The sequence below is a fragment of the Papilio xuthus genome, unplaced genomic scaffold, assembly GCF_000836235.2.
Source record: "Papilio xuthus unplaced genomic scaffold, Pxut_1.1 DF825928.1, whole genome shotgun sequence".
Taxonomy (NCBI): Eukaryota; Metazoa; Arthropoda; class Insecta; order Lepidoptera; family Papilionidae; genus Papilio; species Papilio xuthus.
The window spans coordinates 1,110,712-1,132,614 of record NW_013532721.1 but is presented as its reverse complement, the minus strand read 5'-3'; the positions used below and the strand labels follow the sequence as shown (position 1 = coordinate 1,132,614).

The following is a 21,903-nucleotide window of genomic DNA, read 5'->3' as shown; positions in this document are numbered from 1 at the left end:
GGTATAATGCAGACAAAATTTAGAATTACAAAAAACAACGCATGTCGTATGGCGTTTGAGATGACACAAAATTTTCAATTTATTTTCATATGTCATCTAATTTGAGAATGTTGTACCAAAAAGAATTAACTTGATAAAACTTTTATATTATTGTTTTTAAGTCAAGATTATGTTCAGATATCTTACTTATAATATAAATGCGAATGTTTTGTTGGATGTACGGATGTTTGTTTGGAAGTATCTCCAGGATGACTGCATAGATCTTACCAAATTTGTCATAAATGTAGAGCATACTCTGGAAGAATACATAGGCTACTAATTAAGTTTTTTTTTCATTTCACGCAGACGGAGTCGCGAGCGACAGCTAGTCTTCAGTAAAACAGCGATCAATTCTTGATAACTTCTATGTGCTTTTAAAGTTAAGCAATACAAAAATTGCGGTTACCATTTATTCCAGTCGTTTACACAAGATGGTCAATGGAATATATATGCTTTTTTAGTATATGCGAAAACCATAAAAATTAGAAGTAATAAAACATTTAACAAAATATCTTAGTTTATTTTATATACAATGACTATTTAACCAAGCAGAGAAGCGACAACTCCTGGTGGCACGCCGCCGCCTGGGCCTTGTTCGATGATAGGCTTGAATCCGTTGTCGTCAGCGGTGTAGGTAATAGTATATACTACGCCATCAGGTCCTTGCCACGAATAAGATCCTTTGACTGCCACGAACTCATCGTCAGTGCCCGCGTTCCTTAATTCACCTTGCTCCTCTTTCTTTGTGCCGTCACTTTGTTCGAAACTGTAAAGAAAATTTATCTTATATCCAACGTATTTAAGCACGTTATTTTGAATTTTGAATGTTGAGTTGATCGTTGCGTTGTCTATGTCGAAAAACGGTACATATTATTTTTATTTTATTTTCCTTTGTATTGCCTAGACTTTTTATGCACGCAAAAAATCTATTCAATAGTTGATACCGTTTTTAGAATGCATTGAAAGTTTTAGGTTGTGCCACAAAGTAGATACTATGTAATGTATACTGAAGCGTGTTTCCTCGAATAAACGTAAAGACAATTTTACGTCAATCCACGTAAATTTTAAGTATGATACTGTAGTAAGGATTTATAAGATTAAAGTAACATCTATATGTAAACAAACCTCTATCTCAGTACCTATTTGTTTAAAATCTAGATTGAAAAGACCTGGAAATTTTATAGGAAGTTATACGGGATGTGATCATAATCTTCAATGACTTTGGTAATATGTTTTCGTATTTAAAATCTGTAAACATTCGATCGTTAATTTTAATAGCGATAATTTATGTTAGGAAACGATGGATTTGAGTTCAAAGTTCTTGTATGTCCGCATTCTATTAGACACATTAGTTAAAGTTATTTAGCTAAATAAAATAAACTATACTATATTTCTCGTTATTTTATTGTTATTTAATATCTTTAGGAAGAAAATTTCTTTTAGAGGAAACATTGTTAAAAAGTATAAAAGTTTTTAGTTTCATGTAAAAAATATTTTCAGCTAAACAAGGAAGCTAAACCAGAAAATTTGTGAACTTAACAAAGTCCGTGGTCACACTTACGCAAAATTATAGGACCCAAGTCCATCGTTGCTGGAATCGAATCTTAGAATTTGAACTTCTTCGGTCGGAGCCGAGCGCGACGCTGCTTGAGGTGCTGCGGCTGCGACCGACAACACGGAGAGAACTAAAAACTGGAAACAAAACAAATATAACAATCAAATTAATATCGTTAGATACATATAGCACTTAAATGTTTAATTTCTTTTTTTATAAGAGAAGAAGGCAAACGAGTAACGGATACACCGAGGTGTTCGTCGACGCCCATAGACATCAGCAATACCAGAGGAACCGCAGGTGCGTTACCGGCTTTTGAGATGGTGATACGCTCGCTTCTTAAATGACAGGAATCTACTTTTTTAGAACAAATCTGCACTAAGGGTTCCAGTTTGACGACACGAAAAAATTATTCACATTTATTTTTTACTTTTAAAAGTGATAAATTGTTAAACGAATAACAATGTCAGATAAAGTAGTCTCAGCTTTTTGAATAACAGTTATAATTGAAACGATTTTATAGTAAAGAAGTATACCGTTAGATACGATTAGTTAACTTCTAAAGTTAGAACTAAATCTTTAGCTATGGACCGACTCCTGAAATATGTTTCCGATATGTGTACTGATGACTAAAGCAAGGGCTTTCACCATATAAAACGTACACATTTTGCATGTCCTACAGAAACTGTACCGTTGAATGCTTGTTAATTTTGACAACAAGGCAATTTTAAGTATAAATAATACACTTCACTTCGTATAGTCACTTTAAAACTACACTTTTAAACTACACATCTGTACCCACCAGTTTCATAGTTAAGTGCGTGCGAGCTTCACTTAATCGATACAATCGAAGTATGTTTGCCTGTCTATGCAAACACATTTTATATACTACGAGTTAAGTTCTATTGCAACATACTTACATGTGTTTATCTCGTCAACATTGTATGGTTGACCAGTGCAAGATGTCGCTATGAGACCTTGGCTAATTCGAAGATTACTACGATGGGTGGCCTTTTGTAATATTTTTTATTCTTTATAGAGATATGCTTCATAATAATTAGCCGTGTTGGCAAATCTCCACTAGCAATTTAAAAAAACAATAATCTCTTTTAGCTTTAAACTTGTGTAATATGTTAACCTATATCATTCGGAGATTCGTTTTAAAATAAATTTATTACGCATTTAATACAAAATTATTATAAAATTCATTCAATTATCCTGGGTTACTGGAAGCTTGTATTTAAGTGTCTTAGACGAGTTATCTTCTTTAAAGCAATACATTTTTCTCGGGGATTGAAACCCCTATCAATTGAAAAAGGACTAGAGTCTTAGGGAACGGATATGATAAAAAATATTAAAAAATTATATGTACATTTATGAAAGATGTTATAACAATTATGTAGTCAATTGTTTTAAAGGTTAGGAGGGTGATGCGTTTTAACCTTTAGTGTATTAATATAATGACAAGCTTTTGAATAACATTGACTTTTTGATTAAGCGAATTAGAAGTACTTATAATATTTACATATGTATTTTGTACATGTTAACCTATGGCTTTGCTTAATCAATACCTTCTACTAGAATATTTGTGTAGTGTTGTATTACTAAATACCAAAGTTTATGTTCAGTAAATATTTCTTTTAAATAAAAATAGATTTTGTGTGAATGTATACGTTTTGCAATATACATACATATATATTGTATAAAACAAGACTTTAATTGTATGCAAAATTTTCTAAACCAATGTTTGCTATTTTTTTACCGCAGGTAAATAAATTTTTACTAACGACTAACAGTTCAAATTCATAAAAATAATGCATTTGAAGTTTTTCTTCGTCTTCAATATAAATAGGTATATTAATAAAACATATTTTTAAAATTTAAATAATATAATAATAATTATTGCGCGTGAAAAATATTCGTTGATTTTCATCTAGAATTGTTGCTAGATTCTAAAAAGAAGCTACGACTCTGTCCAGTTCATCTTCGGTAAAACAAAGCAGCATAAAGCAGTAGACGCGTCGTCTATCAACATGGCTCTCTGATGTTACAGACGAGTAATAACTGTTTTCTTCTGGTAAATAACGGTCCACATCAATCTTACAAATCTGAAAAATTGTTTATTACAGTTCTTTGCACACTTAAATATGTATAATATATTTAAAGTACAAACTTCCATATTCATCTATAAAGTATTTTATCTTTTTTTCCTATTCCTTAGAATTTGGATTAAAAAAATTAACCTTTTTGTTATTTTTGTTGTAGCAAATCATTTCTTCAAAATGACTATTTAATTTACTTTTAGGATGATGGAAATAACTTTTCAGTTCAGTGTAACGACCCAAATGCTGAAAAAAAAAATTGTAATTAAATAGTTTACTAATATAATTTAGGGGCATGTAAAAGTTTTTATCTATAATAGAGTAAAGGACAAGATTTGCTTTTATTTGATTTACATTACGTTTAAGAAAACTTTTGTTGTTTATTTTGTACAAATCTTTGTACAATACCTTATTGTACAATTTTAGCAGAGAAATTACCTCAGCAAATGGAGAACCACTTCGTCTTATTGTATCCATTGGAAATTCATTTGGAAAAATTCGTCTCAACTCGACATCTTCGCTAAACATAAATACAATTAAAATACTGATGTATGACAATGTTTTTTTTTTAATTTTTTTAAATAAAGAGCCATGTCACTTACTACGTGTAAATAACTCCTTGAGACTTTTTAAATAGAATTTGAAAACACTGAAAATTGATTTTTTTTAATCAGAAAAATAATTTAAAATATTGATTAAGTTTTTGTTAAAACTTACTAAGCAAAATACAGGTAAACTATTCCTTAACATAATGTTTGGCACAAAATACAGTTACATTTGTATAAAATATACTTTTACAATATAAAACTAGTAATAAAACTATATTCTGTGATAAAACCAGCTTTATTATTACATCGAGGTTAAAAAAATACTTCTTTGTTTTATTTGATTCAAATATATGTTTGTGATCAGGTATTGCAAAGGAAAGCGGGAAAAGGGAATGAGAGACTGATATTCAATGTTATATCAGTAATAAAAATTAGCGCACGACAGAAGTTTCAACTAATGTAAGTGGTAATTTCTTTAGTTGTTGAACATTTGGGCCGTAATTATCTAATTCTTTTACTTTTATGAAATAAATTAAAACTAGAAAATAATACAAGAAAGTATTTTTTTTTTTTATGTAATTATTAATAATAGCTGTCGTCCGCTACTGCGTCTGCGCGGAATTAAAAAAAAAACTTAATTAGCCTATGTGTTCTTCCAGACCGTTTTCTACATGTATGCCAAATTTCAGCAAGATCCATGTAGCCGTTCTGGAGATACCTTCCAACAAACATCCATCTTTCCATCCATCCATCTTAAAATATAAATAAGAAGAAGGTTTAGTGAAATAAATTAAAACTAGAAAATAATACAAAAAATATTTATTTATTTCTTATGTTATTTATTTAATATAAGTGCTAATCAGTTTTCATTTATCCAAGCATAGATGCAACTACAGCGTCGGGTACGCTGCCACCAGGACCCTGTTCTATAATAGGCTGGTATCCATTATCATCGGCTTTGTATTTAGTAGTGTACCTTACACCATCGTTGCCTATGTACGAGTAAAAACCGTTGACAGACAAAACGTCCTCTCCACCTTTGTTTACAAATTCTCCTTCTTGTTCTTGCCTCGTACCGTCTGGTTGTTCAAACCTGAAAATCATTACATTACTACACAAACCTTTAGAAGTATTGAATTGACCTTTCTAGAAGTTTTTTTTGTTTCGCCGTTTCGAAATATCGAAAAAAAATCTGTTTTTTTCATCCGCCATTAATGAAATATTGCAATATTAAAAATGTTCCTTTAAATCATTCTGACGTCACATTGTTAAGGAGCTAGCTAAAGTAGACAACATTTTTTTCATATTTTTTATTGGTAATTATTGTCAATAATAGTATTATAACTCCATATAAAGTGGTATCCTCCTGTAAAAAAATCTGTACATTAAAGGTATAACTTACCCAAATCTGTAAGCAACTTTATGACCACTATAACTCCTCTCAAATTTGTCGAAGGTCCAGAAAGTGTCCTTGGAGTCATAGCAGTCACTTACACTATCCAAGAAAGATGGAGCTGGAACCGCGTATACTACCCCAAGTAAACACAGTAGCACTACCTAAAGAATTATTTAATTTTAGTTAATACTATTATTCACTTTCTAGATTTTACACTTGAAAACTTTATAACAGCACTAGCTATCGCTACTCCGTCCCCTCATCGTCATCAGACTATACTAGTACACTGATGAACATAGGCCTCTCCCATGGCACGTCACTGAGCACGATCCTCGGCCACTCTCATCCAGCTCTCCGCTTGTTTAAAAAATAAATAGTAGCCGATTCTTATGCCTACTGAATATGCATATAAAATTTCATAAAATCGGTCCAGTCGTTTGGGAGGATTATGGTAACTAACATTGTGACACGAGAATTTTACATATAAGATGATTAAAACATAACGAGTAAAAATTTCTGTATATAAACTTGTCTATAAAATTTATATTCTTAATACACATTTTATTTTTTAATTACATAAGTATTCTCTACCAATTAAATTCGTACTGATTTGTTTGAGACAACGGCGAATTCACGTTTTGTCTTTAGTTAAATAAATGTCCCTTACCGCTTTCATTTTTAACAGTTGATCGTAGGTTGATTAAAGGTAAAATAAACGTTTTTAGCATTCTTCGCAAAATTTATATCTTAATAAGATGTATTGTTTTGTTGTAAATCTTAACTAAGAAGCTGCAATGAAGGTAAACTACTCGACTTTGTTAAAATAAAAAAATAATATTGTCAGACTGTGGCAGTTATTTCCCTGAAACAAAACTAAGAAAGAATCGTTATTTTAAGATGTATATCAATATAGAATGTCAACATTCATTCTTAAAATAGTAGACCATAATTTACTTACAGCCGGAATAAAAAATTTACCCTTTAAAGACATTTTTGTACTGAAGTCATTGAAGACAAAAATTAACAAAACATATTTGGGAACTGTTAAAATTAAGCTTAAATTTTCCTTGACCATAACCCAGAAACATATGAACATCATTAATTCCCTGATAAATTGGAGATAACTATATGTACTTGTACTGTACTTCGGCAGATAAATTCACGATCAACTCGTTGTCTATGGTATTATAATATAAAAGTAAAATAAGCTTTTATGATTGAATAAACTAGTTTTAAATCAAAAAAATATTTGCACAATTTATATACGTGTATGTTTTTTTAGTTCTTTTTTTAATGTTTGAAAATCCTTTAAAGAGAATGGCATATTCAGCCAGCCATATATATAGCCATAATAATGCTGAAGTGGTCATGAATATACTTGTGAAGCTATGGATCGTAAACATTTGCATGTTGCAAATAGTAATTCGCTTCTATAGCACACGAGAATGTACTCAAACTTCTTAATATTTATATGTGCATAATACACAAAATAAATTTGTGTGGTGGTGACAAATTAATGTGACAGTTTCAAACATTGTTCAACACCAAATTTCTTAGTCACAGCGCACATAATGTTTCAGAATTCGATGGAGGCTTTTATATATGATAATTCGAAATACAATTTATTTGATGCCAAAATTTCGCCACATTTATTTTGAAATTGATAATAACATTAGGTATTGCACGTATAATATGCTACAACATTTAACAAACGCACGAGTTGAAATAATAAAAAAAACATTTTGCGAGACTTTTAAAGAAGTCAAGCCAACTGTTCGCACATTTATAATGAGTTAACTGAGCTTTAACGTAATTCATTGATTGACCAATGAACGTGTATGTTTGATGTCATTTCGCGGGAAAGAAAGGATAAGTGTGATTTGATTGTTTGTTGGCTTTGAGTAGGCCATGAAATTTCTGATTTAATAAAAAAAATATCACTGTTGAGAAGCTAAACTATCACATCTTAGACCAAAATTAATAGATTTTTTTTAATACCGTGCTGACGAAATTGCGGGCTATGGCTAGTACGTAATAATTTTAGCCACTATCAATACATTTTTATCACGAAATGTTATTAATTAATAAATTATAAATGAAAAGGTTGTAAAAATTATAACACTTTATTTACATTATTTATCGAACTTATATAAATATTATATAAGGTTTTATAGTTGTACTATTTACAAATTGTGTTAATTCAAGACATCCTTAATAAAATTATCCTAAAAGCGAAGCAACTACTGCAGAAGGGATCGCTCCTCCGGGACCTTGTTGTATTGTTGGCTGGAATCCATTCTCATCGGCAACGTAAGTAATGATGTAGTTTACGCCGTCAGGTCCGACCCAAGCGTATCTTCCTTGAACAGCTATTCCCTCATTTTCAGTTCCCTGGTTCTTTAGTTGACCTTGCTCTTCGTGTAAGCTTCCGTCGGATAGTTCCCATCTGTAATTCAATAATATTCTAAGTTTTATTAAAGCAAACTATAAAACAGTTTAAAAAAGATGAGTTTCGCATATTTCGTTCTCGACATTATCGAAATGTAATAAAAGAAAAAGAAAATATTGTTCTAAATGGTAGTGATACAAAGGATAACCACGTGTCCTTCCAAAAATTGCATTGCAGATTTTAAAAAGCCCACTGAATAATGAGCTTAAGTTTATCTCTATGTGTTTTTAACAGTCAATATATTTCTTTTCGATTTAAAAATATGCTAGCACTGTGATTGGGAATAAAAGCTTGCTTACGCGAAGTTGTAAGCGTCAAGCCCAGCGTTATTGCTCTCATAACGCAGGATCTGGACGTCTTGGGGGTTTTGAGGTGCAGCCGTGGCTACTGCAATAATAGCGAGGGCAACAAACTGAAACAAAACATTGTCATGAAGCAAGGCACATTATTCACAGTTCACGTCACAATAATTTCAATAACTTTAATTTGACTACTGACCAATTTCATCTTTCCTATTGTGTATTTACGACTGTTGTCTTCTAAGAACGCACAGTTTGTGTGATGGTTACGTATTCAAACCTCTGTCTTATATATGAATGTATTTCTTCTTGAGCTCGGTTGCAACATAGCCGTAAAACTTGGTCGCTTCTAGCCGTATGTACAAACGAAAACATCTTTCTTTGTAATAGTTATATTGATGCTTTCGCTGGTGAGGGTTTGCATACGTGTGTGTTAGTTAACAATCGGAGTGACCTATGCATCTTTCTTAAGTAACTACATAAAGGTCAATGTTGATAGACCTTGCAAATACTTAATTGACACGTTGTTCCAGAGCCTATAATAAGTATCATACGGTATTTATTAATTAATTAATTGCATAATTGCTTAATTTGTTTCATGGTGTAGTATTGTGAGCGAGAGGCGTGGTTAACGACCCTTTTAACTTGTTATACGCATGTTCTACATTTTTTATTACAGATCAAATTAAAATAGAAATGTTCTTTTCGTCTTAATTAACCGCGGAAGTTGTTTTATTGTAGTTAATTAATACGAATAAAGCAATAAACGCAATGAGAGTATCCCTGTTTTTGTGGCGCCGGCGTTCTTGAAGTTATATCATAGATAGACATAGCCCTTGTCCTCATCCCACGTATCTTCCATCATTTCAGTCGTCACTTGTGCACCCATTCTAATCATCTTTTTGACTGGATATTATTGGCTATATTTTTTTTGGCTTAAATGTTCTGCAGTTTAAAGTATTTTCACAAAAATATGCAATTTAATGATGATATTCAATATTATCATATTATCGGACTCCCGTAGAGTCGATGGAGCAGATTTTTCTAATCTCAGTCGTCACTTCCATCTTTATAATTTCATCTTTCATGCAATCTTTTTCTTGGCCTTATAATCTTGTGAGTATAGACATAACCAACTCTTGAACCGATGAAACATATCTTATGTGAATTGTATTATATGAGCATAACATGATTACGATAATAGTAAAAGATTATTAAAATTATAGAGGAGATGAATAAATAACCTTTTAAAGTTTAATAACTAAAATGGTTTTGTTCGTGTCATTTAAATAAATTTATCAATGCCACAAAAAGTATGAAAAAAGAAAAAAATATGCATTTGTTTTTTCAAAGGTAATTTATTTAAATGTCAAGATATTAAAATGTAGAGACATTTATTTGCTACTAGTTAATGCCCTCGGATTCACGGGCATTACATTATACTTTATTTTATATCTGGTTTTGTCACATGGGTTAAAATGTAATTTTTAAATGTACTATACTCCTCTTATTATGTTTGAGAGTACTATCAATACGATGTCTGCCGATATTCTAAATATTTCAGAAATTTTTACTTTTTACTTTTCAGTGGAATGTTGAGATGTATGGACATTTGTACAAACTTTGTCTTCATTAGACATAAATTTTTGCTTAACATACTTCATACTAATATTATAAATTAGAATGTTTGGATGGATGGTTTGTTTGAAGGTATCTCCAGAACAGCTTAACGGATCTTGATGAAATTTGGCATACATATAGAACATAGTCTGGAAGAACACATAGGCTACTAATTATGTTTTTTTTTAATGCACGGAGACGGGGTCGGGGTGACACCTAGTAATATTATAATGTTATAAATAATTTTAAAAAACTCATAATACTTAGAAATTCGACAAACTAAATATCATTGTAGGTGTGGTATATTTTTTAAGTATCGTAATCTGGAAAACATAAAGGCAAATAATGCCTTTAATCGATGGAGCTAGGGACGCATAGAAAGAGGTTATTTCCCCTTCCTATGCGACCCCTTCTTCGCCTAATCCTAATCTAGTTCCCCTTTCTATTCCAAAATGTATGTATTCCGTCATTGAATACCTATAATTCCTAAAATTACAATCAAAGAAATTAAATTAGTCATATTTGTTAGGAATATATACATTTGGTAAATGTCATTCGGAAATGTAATTTTAGATGTTAATGGATACGCGGAGACAGTGAAAAAGAATAAAATTGCCATAACTTCGTTAAAACGCGAAAGAAAACAAAAAATATTAAATTGAAATATACATGTACTGATCTATTGATTGCGACAAAAAATTAATGGAAAGGTCAATTGTATAAAATTCCTATGTTGGCGTGATATTATTAGGTTTTATTAATATTGTAGTTTTTCCTCGGTGGCATTAGAATTAATTTTTTGGACCGATTGGAAAAATTCTTTCACTGTTGGTGAGATACACTATCGCGTACTATTTTTTGAACGAGAGAGATTTCTTTTTTATTTTGCTAAAACGAATTTGCGGGCAAATAATTATAATTATTAAAATGACGCTGAAATGTTCAAAAGTTTGGTTTTAATAATTTTAAGTTAAAATTTAACGAGTTAACATTTAAAAAAGTTCAGTTTAATTGTAGCATTAACATTAATGGGTTAATTCCATGGAGCGTTCATTGGTCTAAGATGAATTGTATTTTTATAGTACAACATTAGTCTCCATACAAAATTAAATCGATACTTCAAAGACTTAGTACTTCAAAGGCTCAGTTATGAAACTATTCAATTAATTTTTAAATATACATACTGTACTCTACAGGTACTCAGGTACTACAACCTGTAGGTTTGTAAATGAGAAATTAAAACGCGAATTCTTAATTTAAAATTTAATAACAATTTAATAAGTCTTTTCGTTTTTAACCGAGGAGAGAAGCGACGACGGAGTCAGGGACGGCGCCACCTGGTCCCTGTTCGATCTCGGGCTGGTATCCTTTGTCATCAGCGATGTAAGTCACCACGTAAGTAACGCCATCGCTTCCAATGAAAGTGAATCTACCCTTGACGACAATGTGTTCGTTTTCGAGTCCAGCGTTTACTAATGTACCTTCTTGTTCCTGTTTCGTGCCATCAGTTTGTTCGTATCTGAGAAAAAAAAATTAGGTTTTACAATACTGATATTAATAAGGAAAATAATTAACGTCTGCTTCTCATCGGTTAGCATCGAATGTAATGTGACCAACCAAAATTCTATGTGACTAGTACCAAAGAATAAGAACGTACCACGCTCTAAAAACATTTGTAAGGATTTTGCTAAGATTTTTTTCTACCTGGTAGGGTAGGTAACGCTATCCGGCAGCGAACAGATTCCGTTCGAAGACTAAAAAACTAACATCGATTTATCTGTACTTTAATGTTTTTGATTATATTTAGCACACTATAACAAGGTAAAAAGTTTTGTTTGCCTTTTAAAGTACCTCTTATTGCTAGTATGTTATTAAAACCCTTGAAAAACGGCCATGACCATAACAATTCGATTGATTAAAATTAAAGCGTTGTGTCTATCAAATTATTATTATTGTCCTTCCATCTTAGTCTCGTGTCTGTTTTAATTGGTGCAAATCTCCTTGATATGTATTATATGTTGTTAATAATATCATGCATGTTATGTTCTACCAAAAACCAGTTTTTTGATTGAAAGACAAACGCGTAGTTTATTCTACCATTCCTTTCTTTTTTATTTATTAGTTCCAGTCTGCCTTGACAATGACAATTTTGGACCGAGTATTTTTAATTTGTTGCCTTGATTTAAAACTGATATTTGAAATTTGCATTTTTTCCCTCTCGTAATCTGCGATTGTAACAAATGTAAATGTAAATGTATTAATATATTATATTTCCTGTAATTGCACGGATTAAATGAGGATTAATTAAAAAAAATTCTACAGTTCTTAGTTTCGCCTACATACGTATATTTTAACTATACAATCAGAGTGTTCAGTTAAAACTGTGCTATACAACTGAAGGTATGTAACACGTTTCACTGCAAGCTTAACTGTTCAGTTTTTAAATGTGTTCATTTCAAAATGAAGGTATGTAACTAGCTTAATTGAGCATCAAATCTTAGCCGTCATATTGAACATGCAGCGTTTAATCATACATTGATATTTCTGTGTCATACTTTATCAAATGAAGGGGACTAAAGTTAATCGTTTGGGTCATTCCTCTGTCTAACTTTAAGTGAAAGAGACACCTGTGGTATGTTGCTTTAACTTGATTGCTAAATTACACACTCGCCTCCGCGTGTTGACGAAACTTACAGGTATTTGTATTCATTAATACGGTATACAATCCAGTTGACAGTTTAGTTGTTTCAAAATAAGCAGATTTACGACTAACTGTGTGTTTTAACTATCGAAACAATCTTTTAAAAAATATGATTCCACTTATTCTCTTTCAAATAACATAGAAAACATTACATTTAATAATTTAAAGGTAAAGATGAAAGTGATCAGATGCTCTTGAATTTAGAGAAAGCGTGTTACCTATTAATTAGACATTGCAACATAAATAAAATCACACGATTTATTTAAAACAAATGTAGAGGAATGTTGTGTTTTAAGTTTCAGTCAATAATTGTGATAAAGTGATCGCTTTTTGCACTAAATCTAAACTCATTATATTGTCATATATGAATTAAAGTGGTACTGAGAATCGTACTAATGTTATAAATGCGAACGTTTAGGTGGATGAATGGATGAATGTTTGTTTGAAGGTATCTCCAGAACGGCTGCATGGATCTTACTGAAATTTCTTATATATGTAGAATACACCCTGGAAAATTACATAGGCTACTAATTCAGTTTTTTTAACTCCTCGCGAATGGAGTTGCGGGCGATAGCTAGTGTGCAATAATTGGTAATAAATGGTAAGATATGCAATGATCTACTTACGCGTAATTGTAGGAGCCAGTGCCTGTGTTTTCATTTTCGAATCGCAGAATAGCAGCATTTTGGCTATCTGTAGCTTTGTATACTGGAGGTGGGGCTGCCAGGGCAACGCTCACCAGCAGGCATAGAGCTACTATCTAATGAAAAACAATCACATTTAAATTAATGATTTTTCTGTTAATTATTTTTCCGTTGATTAATCACAATTTCAAACACTACGTACCACTTTCATGTTTATTAGATGACCTTTAGTTGTTGACGATAAACGAACACTGAAAGGTGTCTTAGTTTCGCGACCTTTATATCTCAACCAGATGACTTAGTTTTGTTGTATAATCAAATACTTGCTTGGGATGCGGTCGCGAAGGTGAACCACTTAAAATTTGAGAAAAGTGGACAAGTGCGTGTTTCCAATGGTCTATACCATGGGTTCCGTCGATTGAATGAATAAAGTAATATAAAGACAAAAAAATCGAGAAAGAATTCAATTCGTACATAATTTGACGAACAATTAAGAGGAATATTTCCTTGGAAAACACTCTTCACTGTATTTGCTGTATACAGTGATATATTGGAATAGACTAAACAGTCGCTTTTGGTAATAACCTTCCATGTTTAGTTTCTAACTTATCATTTATTCTGTAATAAGTTTGCACCTAGAATGTTTATTGTAAGTGAGAATAGATAGAGCACCAGTCAATGCAAAAAACTTTTTTACAAACTGAAATTTAATAATTTAATTGTTACTATAAAGTGTGAGATTTTTATATAAATTTATAATTGGAAGAATTAAAATGAGATATTTGCAGACATTGAATACCGGATTATTTCTCTAAACGAGAATAAACGTTTCTTAAATCTTACTATATAACTAATAAGGTAAGCTATAAATTTTAGTAGATTTTTTTTAAAATTATATTACGATGTAATCCATTAATTGAGACAGTTTATGATGATGTAAACGCAACAAGTACTTATGGTAGCACTATACAAGTTTTATTACGATATTTTAATGGATTAAAAAGTGTAAATAAATTACTTTGATACTACTGATAGTTCATCCAAATTATAAGTTAGAGTTATGTAAACTTGTAAGCGAAATACAAAAAATATTGTATTAGTTTACATTTTACAGGAAAATGTCTGAATATTTATCGCATATGGGAATTCCATTATTGTAAGTATAATTAATATAAACTTTTTCTATAGATTTAACGTTTATCTGTCGCTAACGGTGAAGAAAAACATCTTAATGCCTGCACATGTCTGAAAATAATTTCAAAGATATGTGTGAAGACAACCAACCCGCACTGGGCCGCCGTCATTGACTTTGGCGTAATCACCCGTAACTTAGGGTAACTTCCCAACCATTAAATGGGGTCGTTTAGTGAGCTGAGAGTGATATATTTAACACTTTAAAATAATTCAATTATAAGACATGTAAAATTATGAAGCTTTCTTTGGTTTCACTCCTGAACTTGTATGAGGTCAATTTGAATATGAACCATGTATTTCAAATTGAAAAATACGTATCCAATTCTTTGAAAAACTCATTTACAAAAGCTTTTAAGTTATGTACGATTTTATTGAATAAACCACACTTAAATTTTAAACTATTTAAGCTTAGTTGTATTGATGTTTGTTGTACACTTGCGGATCTCAAAAAAGCTGAATGAGATGTAGAGATTTATTAAAAACTTTTTTCTTTTTCCTAGTCAGAATTATTTAAAAGTCATAAAATATTTTTAATAAAAAGTAATAATTTTAGTCACTATAGTTCATCTCATTTTTATCACGAAATTTTTTTGGAAAATTAAACGAAGTTATCGGGAAATTATAAATTATGATTATAAATAAAAAGATTGTCAAAATTAAAATACTTTATAATATTTATATACATATTATACAAGGTTTTTAAGTTGTGCTATTTACAAATCGTGTTATTTCGAGGTACCCTTTATAAAATTATCCTAAAAGCGAAGCGACTACTGCAGAAGCGATCTCTCCCCTAGGACCTTGTTGTATTGTTGGCTGGAATCCATTTTCATCGGCAACGTAAATAATGATGTAGTTTACGCCGTCAGGTTCGACCCAAGCGTATCTTCCTTGCACAGCTATTCCCTCATTTTCAGTTCCCTGGTTCTTTAGTTGACCTTGCCCTTTGTGTAAACTTCCGTCGGATAGTTCCCATCTTTAATTCAATAATATCTGTTCTATAATAACATTTATTAAAGCAAACGATAAAATAATTTATGGTTCATTGAAATTTAATAATAATAACATAAAAGAATTGTTTTAAATCTTAGTGTCAAATAGGAAAACTGGGATTACAACATCAATTATTTGTGGCGAACTATTCGTTCGGCCTTTAACATTTTCGTTTGAACGATGTTATTAAGCAGATGATACTTTTGCAATTTGGAAAGGTTAAAAATCATTCTTACACGCATCATGACACGGCTTATGTTTCATTAAAAACTCGTTGCATTTGCAAAACAACTACATACAAATTATTTCATAGAAAATATCAAGGTCTTACGTTAGTGTTCAATAATTTTCATCCAACCGGTTATTGCGCGTGTGATAAAAAGAAGATAGCTCTCATCAATGCATGCAATCAAAGAAACCAATAAAAGCAAAAATTTGCATATTTAGTCGTCAATCTACACAATTCGTATGTAAATAATATATTATAATACTTTCTGTATTAAAGTGACGTTTAATAATAACGTTGTTTTTTTTTGTGACGGCATAACAATATGGCCCAAAACTAGAACAATTATCCGCGTTTCAATAAATACATTACGTTAAGATTTTTTTCTTAAATATAATAAACGATAACAAGTTCATAAAGAAGTTATCACCCCAGGTCTGCAATTATTATAGAACCATCAATAAAAATGTTGTTAACCCTTAACTTTTTGGAATTTATTATTTTTACTTAATTCGGGGAATACCTTTTTTCTGATTTACAAGATAAAATGAGATGAGAATACAATAAGGATAATATTGAGTTCCGTGGCAATAAACGTAAACGGAAATCAGGGCCTGGAAATTCAAATAGCTCTTCGAAATCCACGTCAAAGCAAGGTTGACTGATCAATTTGTTTCACATTCAATGACGTTAAAGCTATGAATATAGGTAGTAAGATGAAATGTTCTTTTACCTGATTGATCAAGAAGAAAGATAATGTTATACCCCGTATACCTCGGTTTGTATGTGTATAACATTATGACGGCCTTGACTGACCCGGACTGTGACTACGAAACCGAAAAAATGCATTCACACACACACACACTCACACACGCACACACACACACACGGTCATTTAACTATAACCTGTTTAACTTAACCACAATATATAGAGATTTACTAATCCAACAGATTAGTGACCAAGTCCGTTAGATATTAAGCACTTGGTCATGTTATTGGTACAGTTAAGTTTGTTTTCTGCTACATTAATGAAGATTTTGTATGAGTTTGGAGTTTATTTTGTTGTGCGAATTCCAAACGGTGTGTTACGTCATAGTGTGTTGAACCGATGCGCCGTTGACCTCCGACACTCGATGGTTCGCCTTCCTTACTAGAAATGCTTTTTAGGCCAGATTGACATTACGATAGCTGATCAAACATAATCTTACAATATGTTGAATTAATTTCGTACAAGGTCGGGTTATATAACGTCTATAAGACGATGTCATCGACATAAGATTACACAACAAGTCATGTCATTTCTTCTGATATATTTGACTGGGTTTGAAAGTCAAGTTCTCTATATTCTGTTGTTCCAATTTCATATAACATGTTTCAAAGATTACTCATTTAACTTTAAAATTATCAATGTAACAATATAATTATAGGCATGAAATAACTCTTCTATAGAAAATCTTTAATCTTATTTTTATTATCAGTATTTAGAAAAATAAAAATATGATTCAGTCGATAATTTTTTTATGTGATTTTAAACAAAACATAAACTCATCGCTGCAGTCTAGTCGAAACTAGACACTTCGACAGTTTGACGTTAAAATAAGCAGGATACGCTAGTTTTGCCTTTTAAAAGCAATAATATAAGTATTTTGCTAATTGAATTAACAAACATCTAACAATTTATTGAACTCAAGGTTACAATTTATACCTAAAGCGCTTAATTTACACTTCATTAAAGCAATTAATATAAGTACATTTCATTTCAGTTTTTTTAGATTGTATTGTGTAGGAAGGAAGGAAGGATAATGTTTTTCGCGGATATGTATGTTTTTTGACATGTATATATGTATTTATGTAGGTATATAGAGCTGCCTGTAGCCTGTATATTCTAAAATTCTATTTATAAAATGATTTCTTAAGTTAACGCGATACTACACAATTTAGTTAAACTAATTTCATGGAATTAATTTAAATAATCCTTTAATTAATAATATATCTGCGTAACCCCTCATTTAACATTCGATCGATTTCATAGTTTACATAATATGTTTACATCTGGATCTCAATTGTGATGACATCAACCTGCTTTTAAGATATTTATTCAATGTACAATACTTTTCCGTAACATAAGTGGTGGCTAAAGAAGCTAGAGTGAACGATGAATGACGTTTTAATCACTCGTTTCTAACAAGGATGAATCTGAAATTCGCGAAGCAGATAATGCGATTGTAAGAGTACATTAGACGAGAACTTATTATAAAGTGAATTACGGACGAGAAGAGGAGGTGAATTTGGCAAGGGAGTGAGGGAATATTTTCTTACGCACATTCTTTATTAATTTGTAATATTTTATAAATTTAATTTAATATCATTAAATACGTTCAATTTAAAAATATGTAATTAAATTATTAAATAATTCTCCTATCATTAAATCTAGTATCGTCGTTGTGTATCTCCGGCTTAAAACCGTTAGCATCAGCTATATATCTGACACTGTGATGTTGCCCTGAAGGGTCCTGATATCCGTATTCCCCACGAATCGTTAGAATATTTTTCCCTGCTTCATTAATGATACCAGCCTCTTCTTTTCTATAGGTACCATCTGATGTTACAAATCTGAAAAATGAAGCAATTTTAAAAATAGCTCTTATTGACTTGGTGAGACAATAAAAACAAAAAAAAACGGAGTGGAAAAAGGGAATTTGTTTTATTTATACAGTACGAGATCTATGCAGCCGTTCTGGGCATACCATACAATCATCCATCCATCCATACATCTAAATAATCGCATATATAATATCAGCAAGATAACCAGGGATACAAAAGACCTAGACACTGATTGTCTCAGGTTTCTTACAGTTTATCATCATCATCAGCTCACTATATGTCCCCACCGAGGGGCTCGGAGCCTACCCTAAGTTAAGGGTGATTAGGCCATAGTCAACCACGCTGGCCCAGTGCGGGTTGGTTGACTTCACGCATATCTTTGAATTTCGTCTCAGATATGTGCAGGTTGCATCACGATGTTTTCCTTCACCGTAAGAACGTCGGATAAATGTACATATGTAAATCGGAAATTGAAAAACACATTGTTACTTGGCGGGATTCGAACCCAGGACCTGCAGATTGCAAGTCAAGTGCTTGACCCCTGAGCCACCGACGCATTCTTCTTACAGTTATGGCAATTCAAACCTTTGGCTCTGAATCAATTGGGTAATTTGAAACCAAGGAGCTTAATCTATAAATTCTTATTAAAATATACTTTCCCGTACTTACTCGAAACTATAAGTTCCCAAGCCGTTGTTACTATACGCGTATTTAATTATTTGTTTAGGTTCATCAATCGCTGAAGGCATGCTCTCCACTGTTGCTAATAATACTGCTACAAAGCAGATGCGTCCAATAAAGACCTGCGCACCATACAAACCACATGTCAAGGATAACAAGTCGATGGACAAGCCACATTTTACTGGAATTTCATCAATAGAGGCTCATATAACAGGCATTAATATACCTTTTTTTGTATAAAATCAAACTAAATAACCATAACTCACGAATTTATCGTCTTTTCAAGTTCGCAACAACAACACTTATTTAATCTGACATATTCCTTGATATAAATTATTATGAAACGCGCACCCGGATGCTTTGAATGTTTTGCAAAAGATGATAAATTTTAGCAAAGAAGCAATAGAAGTGCTTGGTCGTGCCAAAATGAAATCCGTAATCTTTGTCTATCCCTTTAGAATACGGGACTTTATGTTACATTGCATTATATTTACTTCTTTCTTTTCGCCTTTTTTTGAGTTATTCTACTTTTTTTTGTAAAACAAAATTAGGAGCAATACAAATAAAATGTTGACAGTAAGGTGTAGAAAAACGTAGGAAATCATAGCTAAAGTAAAGAAGATCGTGAGGATGTTTCTATGCGGATATGCTTGTCTTTTGTAAGATAATTCGTTTTATTACAATGATGCAATAATGGTGATATAATATAAATACTTGTCGACATTTTGTTTTTCTGTCGCCCACGTTTTTCAACTCTACTTGTCTTTTTTTGTTGATATGTAGAATACAAGGTGTTTCCTTGTATTCCACTTATGACGGATAACTTACCAAACCAAACTAGAACTTTGAGCTATTTGAAAATACTCATCATGTACTTCGACATTTTACTCAAAGATGTTTTAAAATAGAGATAGAATAAAAACCCTTGGACTCAGAGAGTTCTATTTAGCGTAATCACGTGTCATTTCTAAAACATTTATATGAAATCATGATGGGAAGCTTTTACGTGTACTCTATACTGTGCTTCCCCTATACGAGTATCGCTAATTAAAGGCTTAAAGTAATCGTCAAGTCTCCGTTGACAACATAAACTGACAACTGACAATTTGTGACGAAAATAACTGTGATAGCATTGCCTCTTTCACTGGGCCAGATATCCTTGTTTGAATAAAATTCAACAATGTCCCAAATGTTACTTGTGTGACACATATTACATCCCTCACATTCTCCTGTGAAAAACAAAGACAACAATAGGTTTCAATACAAGTTCACTGCAGTCGAAACCCACAACGTAGTGAAGAAGAATGATAAATAATGACACTTAACTTACCATATTAATTAATATTTTTCTAGTTGTGATGTATTAGAGAACTGCGGTTGAGGCCTGGTGCTGTCACCTTATATCGAGTTCTTCATGAATGACAAGTCTGGACCTCATTCCTTAGCAAACAGTGCGCCGCCAAGGACTCAAACAAGTCAATGACACTATGATATAAACCCAAACGAGAAAAAGTATTTTTTTAACTCGATTGACGACTAAACCTAATTAATATTCTCGAGACCATTAATTTAGATCGTTATTCGTCTGGTTTGTGCCAGTTCTATGGAAACATACGTCTTAAACCAAGAAGATATTATTATATCGAACCGAGCTAGCAGTTTGTGTGGTACAATATCTTTAGATATAAAATAAAGTTCTGTAAAGAACGTGATCTTATTATTATAAATTTACACTAGTAAGGTGTAGAATATTACTAATATTTTGTAAATATATGATATGCGCATATTAAGAAAACCATATTTAATTAACCAACATAGACTAAGTTAAAGTTAAAAATAACACATAATTATATACAAATAATAATAGTAAGTTTTGCAAATTCTCAGATTGTAAAGAATTAGCATTTATTGTAATGTGGATTTTATTAACAACTGACTCCGTCTGGGCGGAATTAAAAAAAGATAGTGTGTAGCCTATGTGTTCTACGTCTGTGCAAAATTTGCTAAAGATCCGTTGTGCCGTTTCAGAGATACCTTCAAACAAACATCCATCCATCCATTCATTAAAATTTTCGCATTTATAATATTCGTAAGATTTGTATTGTAACAATTGTAGTTAGTAGTTTAGTCAGTAAAATTTATTATTTTTGAATTAGTACCAAGATATATTTTTAATTATATTAATAATATGCGATTAAAGTTGGATCTTCTGTAGAATGTCACATGTTGCGCGCGTGTTTACCTATACCGAATGTTATTTCATTTGATTTTCCTTTATTGATCTTCGTTTGCGAATCATCCTAAAGGTCACGGTCAAGTTTCCTATTAGAGCTACATATAACTTAGTCTCGTCGTGTAGCTTTCCATACTTAGCTTTTTTATTGTTACGTATATTTATTTATAGCTATAATTTATTTAAATAAATTTTAAATTACTAGATTCAAGCGAAAACCAATCATTTTATTATTTAATTAAAAGGTCATTCTAGGTTATAACAATAGTCAGGACAAATGGCCTAAATTATATTCAATTACTTATTTTAAATACTAGGCGCGCTAATATGCACTCTACAATAGATTATTGAATTTATTAACATATTATTTCAGGAATAAATAAAAATATAGTTAAGTTATAGGTAGGGTGCATAACTTGAAAGATTTTTATTAGGCACGGGGGGCCTTCACAACTCTTTTTGTTGTCCGTTTTTTTTATCATTCATTTCATCCACACGGTCTTTACAATCATCTATTATTACATTTTCGCCATTGCTTACCGTGTTTTGTAATAAAAAAAAATCGTTGGCTAAATACCATAGACTTATCTTACTAATATTATAAATGCGAATGTTCAGA

General features: G+C 31.5%; 5 protein-coding genes and 1 further gene across 5 annotated transcripts; all 6 read right to left on the bottom strand.

The window, feature by feature from the left end:
• Positions 1–538: 538 nt before the first annotated feature.
• On the bottom strand, positions 539–2,464 carry LOC106125262 (endocuticle structural glycoprotein SgAbd-5-like). The gene is made up of 3 exons (XM_013322369.1): positions 2,397–2,464; positions 1,601–1,731; positions 539–805 (listed from the first exon to the last, which is right to left on the bottom strand). Exons 1-3 carry the CDS (start codon positions 2,403–2,405, stop codon positions 580–582), a joined length of 366 nt encoding a protein of 121 aa, XP_013177823.1. The 5' UTR covers positions 2,406–2,464; the 3' UTR covers positions 539–579.
• Positions 2,465–3,503: 1,039 nt separating this feature from the next.
• Positions 3,504–4,478, bottom strand: LOC106125257 (uncharacterized). Its single transcript, XM_013322363.1, has 5 exons — positions 4,414–4,478; positions 4,299–4,345; positions 4,135–4,216; positions 3,838–3,942; positions 3,504–3,702 (listed from the first exon to the last, which is right to left on the bottom strand). Exons 1-5 carry the CDS (start codon positions 4,444–4,446, stop codon positions 3,547–3,549), a joined length of 423 nt encoding a protein of 140 aa, XP_013177817.1. The 5' UTR covers positions 4,447–4,478; the 3' UTR covers positions 3,504–3,546.
• Positions 4,479–5,102: 624 nt separating this feature from the next.
• On the bottom strand, positions 5,103–6,336 carry LOC106125259 (cuticle protein CP14.6-like). The gene is made up of 3 exons (XM_013322365.1): positions 6,308–6,336; positions 5,647–5,801; positions 5,103–5,337 (listed from the first exon to the last, which is right to left on the bottom strand). The coding sequence occupies exons 1-3, from the start codon at positions 6,314–6,316 to the stop codon at positions 5,115–5,117; spliced, it is 387 nt and encodes a 128-aa protein (XP_013177819.1). The 5' UTR covers positions 6,317–6,336; the 3' UTR covers positions 5,103–5,114.
• Positions 6,337–7,311: 975 nt separating this feature from the next.
• On the bottom strand, positions 7,312–8,683 carry LOC106125265 (endocuticle structural glycoprotein SgAbd-5-like).
• A 2,573-nt stretch (positions 8,684–11,256) lies between these two features.
• On the bottom strand, positions 11,257–13,593 carry LOC106125261 (endocuticle structural glycoprotein SgAbd-5-like). The gene is made up of 3 exons (NM_001312617.1): positions 13,556–13,593; positions 13,336–13,469; positions 11,257–11,527 (listed from the first exon to the last, which is right to left on the bottom strand). The coding sequence occupies exons 1-3, from the start codon at positions 13,562–13,564 to the stop codon at positions 11,302–11,304; spliced, it is 369 nt and encodes a 122-aa protein (NP_001299546.1). The 5' UTR covers positions 13,565–13,593; the 3' UTR covers positions 11,257–11,301.
• A 4,578-nt stretch (positions 13,594–18,171) lies between these two features.
• On the bottom strand, positions 18,172–20,507 carry LOC106125033 (endocuticle structural protein SgAbd-6). Its single transcript, XM_013322120.1, has 3 exons — positions 20,382–20,507; positions 19,040–19,173; positions 18,172–18,379 (listed from the first exon to the last, which is right to left on the bottom strand). Exons 1-3 carry the CDS (start codon positions 20,382–20,384, stop codon positions 18,172–18,174), a joined length of 345 nt encoding a protein of 114 aa, XP_013177574.1. The 5' UTR covers positions 20,385–20,507.
• Positions 20,508–21,903: the final 1,396 nt, after the last annotated feature.

Excerpts from the sequence above, each read along its gene's own strand:
- LOC106125262 (XM_013322369.1), bottom strand. Across the intron at positions 806-1,600 it reads CTTGGGTCCTATAATTTTGC|TTTCGAACAAAGTGACGGCA; the intron begins GTAAGTGTGACC and ends TTTTCTTTACAG.
- LOC106125257 (XM_013322363.1), bottom strand. The coding sequence starts at position 4,446 with ATGTTAAGGAATAGTTTACCTGTATTTTGCTTA. Across the intron at positions 4,346-4,413 it reads GTTTACCTGTATTTTGCTTA|TGTTTTCAAATTCTATTTAA; the intron begins GTAAGTTTTAAC and ends ATCAATTTTCAG. Across the intron at positions 4,217-4,298 it reads CAAGGAGTTATTTACACGTA|CGAAGATGTCGAGTTGAGAC; the intron begins GTAAGTGACATG and ends ATTTATGTTTAG.
- LOC106125259 (XM_013322365.1), bottom strand. Across the intron at positions 5,338-5,646 it reads AAAGTTGCTTACAGATTTGG|GTTTGAACAACCAGACGGTA; the intron begins GTAAGTTATACC and ends AATGATTTTCAG.
- LOC106125261 (NM_001312617.1), bottom strand. Across the intron at positions 11,528-13,335 it reads ACTGGCTCCTACAATTACGC|ATACGAACAAACTGATGGCA; the intron begins GTAAGTAGATCA and ends TTTTTTTCTCAG.
- LOC106125033 (XM_013322120.1), bottom strand. Across the intron at positions 18,380-19,039 it reads TTGGGAACTTATAGTTTCGA|ATTTGTAACATCAGATGGTA; the intron begins GTAAGTACGGGA and ends TTCATTTTTCAG.